This window comes from Cucurbita moschata, unplaced genomic scaffold (genome assembly GCF_002738365.1).
Source record: "Cucurbita moschata cultivar Rifu unplaced genomic scaffold, Cmos_1.0 Cmo_Scf00001, whole genome shotgun sequence".
Taxonomy (NCBI): Eukaryota; Viridiplantae; Streptophyta; class Magnoliopsida; order Cucurbitales; family Cucurbitaceae; genus Cucurbita; species Cucurbita moschata.
Genome location: NW_019268517.1, coordinates 4,193,778 through 4,198,343, shown reverse-complemented (window position 1 = coordinate 4,198,343; position 4,566 = coordinate 4,193,778). Strand labels below are relative to the sequence as shown.

The following is a 4,566-nucleotide window of genomic DNA, read 5'->3' as shown; positions in this document are numbered from 1 at the left end:
GTAGGGTCGGGAGTATACTTTCGCAGCATGGATACGTGGAACACATTGTGCACGGCGGCAAGGTTCGGTGGTAGGGCAATTCTGTAAGCCACAGCCCCGACTCTGTCCAGAATCTCGAAGGGGCCTATGAACCTTGGGCTCCATTTCCCTTTCTTCCCGAACCTCAACACCCCCCTCATAGGGGCCACCTTCAGGAACACGTGGTCACCCACCTCAAATTCGAGGTCCCTTCTACGCACAACTGCATAGCTTTTCTGTCGACTCTGTGCGGTGAGTATCCTCTGTTTGATTTTCTGCACCGCTGCGTTGGTGACCTGGACCAACTCTGGTCCCATTAGTTGCTGCGTGCCTACCTCTTCCCAAAACACTGGTGTTCGACACCTACGCCCATACAGTGCCTCGAAGGGGGCCATCTGAATGGTCGCTTGATAACTATTGTTGTAGGCAAACTCCATTAAAGGCAGATGTTCGTCCCAACACCCAGCGAAATCTAAGGAGCAGGCTCGCAACATGTCCTCTAAAACCTGATTCAGCCTTTCGGTCTGTCCGTCCGTTTGAGGATGGAATGCTGTACTGAACCTCAACTGAGTTCCTAGTGCCTTCTGAAGACTCCTCCAGAACTGAGAGGTGAACCTGGTGTCCCGGTCTGATACTATGGACACTGGTACCCCGTGCAGGCGTACTATCTCCTTGATATATAACTGAGCCCACCGGTTTACTCGATATGTGGACTTTCCTGGAATGAAGTGGGCTGTCTTAGTCAGTCTGTCTACAATTACCCATACGACGTTGAAACCTTGCTTTGTCTTTGGCAAACCCGAAATGAAATCCATACAGACTGCTTCCCATTTCCACTGAGGGACGCTCAGGGGCTGTAGCAATCCCGCTGGGCGCTGCCTCGGGGCCTTCACCTGCTGGCAGGTCAAGCAACGGCTTACGAAATCCGCTATGTCCCTCTTCATTCCGGACCACCAGTAAAACCTCTTCAGATCCTGATACATCTTTGTACTTCCAGGGTGGAACACATAAGATGTATCGTGGGCTTCGGTCATAATATCTTTTAAGATTCCCTCGTCTCGGGGAACGCACAGGCGGTTTTGCCATAGCAGACCCCCGTCTGAGGAGATAGAATACCCTACTGGCCTCTCGGTCTCAATCTGACTCCACACTTTACTGAGGTGTTCATCAGACCTCTGAGCGTCGATAACTTTCTTTCGTAGGGTAGGCTGTATAGTTAACTGTGCTATCTGAACATTACCACCTTTAATCACCACGTCTATCCCAGCCCTCTTCATCTCATCTTGTAGTTTTTCCTGTGTGGTGATCATCACAGAAGTATGCACAGCCTTCCTGCTCAATGCATCAGCTACCACATTGGCTTTGCCTGGATGGTACAGAATCTCTATGTCATAATCCTTTACCAGCTCCAACCATCGCCTCTGTCTCATATTGAGCTCCTTCTGCGTGAATAAGTACTTGAGGCTCTTATGATCAGTGAAGACTTGTACTTTTTCCCCATACAGGTAGTGCCGCCACATTTTTAGAGTGAATACTACCGCTGCTAACTCGAGATCATGCGTGGGGTAGTTTCGTTCATATTCTTTCAATTGTCGAGAAGCATACGCTATCACCTTACCTTTTTGCATGAGCACACACCCCAAGCCTTTCCCTGATGCATCACTGTACACCACGAGATTACCTGACCCATCTGGAACCGTAAGGACTGGTGCAGTTACCAACCTCTTCTTGAGTTCCTGGAAACTCTGTTCGCAGACTGGAGTCCAAGCAAAGGGCTTGCCCTTCTTGGTTAGCTGAGTCAGCGCCGAGGAAATTTTGGAGAAATCCTGAACAAACCTTCTGTAATAACCAGCTAGCCCAAGAAAACTCCTCACCTCTGTGACTGTGGTCGGCTGTGGGCACCTCATCACTGCTTCTATCTTAGCTGGGTCCACTGTGATCCCCTTGCTTGACACCACGTGACCTAGAAACGCAACTTCAGACAACCAAAACTCACACTTAGGTGATCCCCTTGCTTGACACCACGTGACCTAGAAACGCAACTTCAGACAACCAAAACTCACACTTAGAGAACTTGGCATACAGACACCACGTGACCTAGAAACGCAACTTCAGACAACCAAAACTCACACTTAGAGAACTTGGCATACAACTGCTGAGCTCTCAGTATTGTCAAGACTTTTCTGAGGTGTATTTCATGATCTGCCTCTGTCTTAGAGTATACCAGAATGTCGTCGATGAACACTAAGACAAAGGGTGTCTAAGAATTTCTTAAACACCCTGTTCATTAGTTCCATGAAAACAGCTGGTGCATTGGTAAGGCCAAAAGACATAACGAGAAACTCGTAATGCCCATAACGACTTCTGAAGGCTGTCTTGGGTATATCCCCTTCCCTGACCCTCAACTGATGATACCCCGACCTTAGGTCAATTTTGGAGAAAACTGTTGCTCCCTGTAGCTGATCAAACAGGTCGTCAATTCTCGGGAGAGGGTACTTATTCTTTATAGTGACCTTGTTTAATTCCCTGTAATCAATACACATCCGCATGAACCCGTCCTTCTTCTTGACAAACAGAACAGGGGCTCCCCAGGATGATACACTGGGTCGGATGAAACCCTTATCCAACAACTCCTGTAACTGTTCCTTCAATTCCCTGAGTTCTGCAGGTGCCATCCTGTAAGGTGCCTTGGAGATCGGCACCGTTCCTGGTTCTAAATCGATCCCAAAATCGACTTCCCTAGCTGGGGGCAAACCCGGCAGATCCTCCGGAAAGACATCTACGAACTCCCTGACGATGTGTACCGATGAGGTTTTTTGTTTGTTACTATTATCTAAGGTCACGCTGGCTAGGAATGCAATTGCGCCACTACGAATCAACTTCTTAGCCCTTAGCGAGGTTATGACGCTCGGGACACCTTTGGAAGTGGCTCCCTTGTAGGTAAAGATGTCCCCTGACGGGAGCCTGAGAGTCACTATTCGGGTCTCGCAGTCTATCAAAACGCGATTCCCGCCTAGCCAATCCCTACCCAAGATGACATCGAAGTCTTGCATCCTTAACACTATCAGTGTAGCTTCGATGACACGCCCTGCTATCGTTACTCCACCTCCCTTCACCCTATGGGTAGCTAGCAACAGCTCGTGAGCAGGGGTAGACACTGATAGGGTAATCTCTAAAAGTTCTTTCTCTAGCTGTGCTAGCTCTACAAACTCTTCAGATACGAATGAATGCGTCGAACCCGAATCAAACAACACTAATGCAAGATGACCAAATACGGGTAGCGTACCTGTGACAACCGCGTCAGGCTGGTCAGCTTGCCTGGCTATTGTTGCATGGGCTACAGCTCGCCCCTGCTGATGTTGGCCGGCTTGGCCCCTCTGATGCTGTACTGCAGGCAGGTTGACACGCTGATCGTTTCTCTGAGGGCAATCCACTGCAAAGTGCCCTACCTGACCGCATCTGTAGCAGGCGCCTGTTCCTGCTCTGCATTCCCCCGTGTGAGGACGCCGACAATTAGGGCACAAGGTCATGTTCCGTACCGGGGCTCTCCCTCGCCTATCAGTGCGGCCACGGGGTGGTCTGCCAGTTCTGGGGTGGCTAGGGTATGCCCCCTTTCCCTGGGCCGCAGTGTGGGATGATTGTGCTATTCCCAACTGAAGCTTGTCGGTACGGGGCGAGTCGAGCAGGGTCGCCACCTGAAGGGCTTTCGTATAGACAAATGATGACTGGGATGCCACATTCCCCCTTAGTTCTTCCCTCAGGCCAGCAATAAATCGTTCGCCCTTCAACTCCTCAGAACTAACATAGGCTGGAGAAAACCTTGCCAGCCTATTGAACTCCAAGTCATAATCCCCCACTGATCTGTCTCCCTGTTTCAATGCGAGGAACGCGGCCTGCATTTTCACTCTGGCAGTGATTGGGTAGTAATTGTGGAGGTATGTGTCTTTAAACTGACACCATGTAATAAACTCTCCTTGTGGTACTATGGTTTTCTGAGCACCTTTCCACCAGAAGTGCGCTTCTCCTTTCAGCATATATGTCCCACAATGGACTTCATACTTTGGTGGGCAGTTCATAAAATGGAAGGCCGTTTCTATGGCCTCTAGCCAATTCTCAGCGGCAATAGGATCCATCTTGCCTCCGTCAAAGGAAGACGGTTTATGCCTCTAGAAATCTCTCAAGTAGCGGGACTCCACAGTCATAGTCCCTGAATCCTTGCCCCCTTGCCCTGTTGACTGATTAGACATCATGGTCTGAATCATCTGGTTCGTCAGAGCTTGATTTTCCATCGACGTCATCATGAACGTCTGAAACATCTCTGCTGAGGGCATGGCTAATGGCTGGTTTAGTGGGACTGCTGTACACGGGGTTGGATCCGATGGGGCCTCCTCGGAGAAGGGAGTAGTAGGGGGTGTCTCGAGCAGCCTTCGGGCCTTGGCCTTCATTCGGCGTCTTTTCGATCTTGATGGCTGTGGTACTGTCCCCTCGCTAGTTTGGGGCATATCCCCAACCTCCTCCTGAAGTTCAGGTTGTTCCTCTTCAGGTATT

The 4,566-nt window shown here is 49.9% G+C and overlaps 1 protein-coding gene across 1 annotated transcript; it reads right to left on the bottom strand.

Moving 5' to 3' along the window:
- Positions 1 to 3,031: 3,031 nt before the first annotated feature.
- On the bottom strand, positions 3,032 to 4,151 carry LOC111453916. The gene is made up of 2 exons (XM_023095188.1): positions 3,125 to 4,151; positions 3,032 to 3,042 (listed from the first exon to the last, which is right to left on the bottom strand). The coding sequence occupies exons 1-2, from the start codon at positions 4,149 to 4,151 to the stop codon at positions 3,032 to 3,034; spliced, it is 1,038 nt and encodes a 345-aa protein (XP_022950956.1).
- Between the last annotated feature and the right edge of the window lie 415 nt (positions 4,152 to 4,566).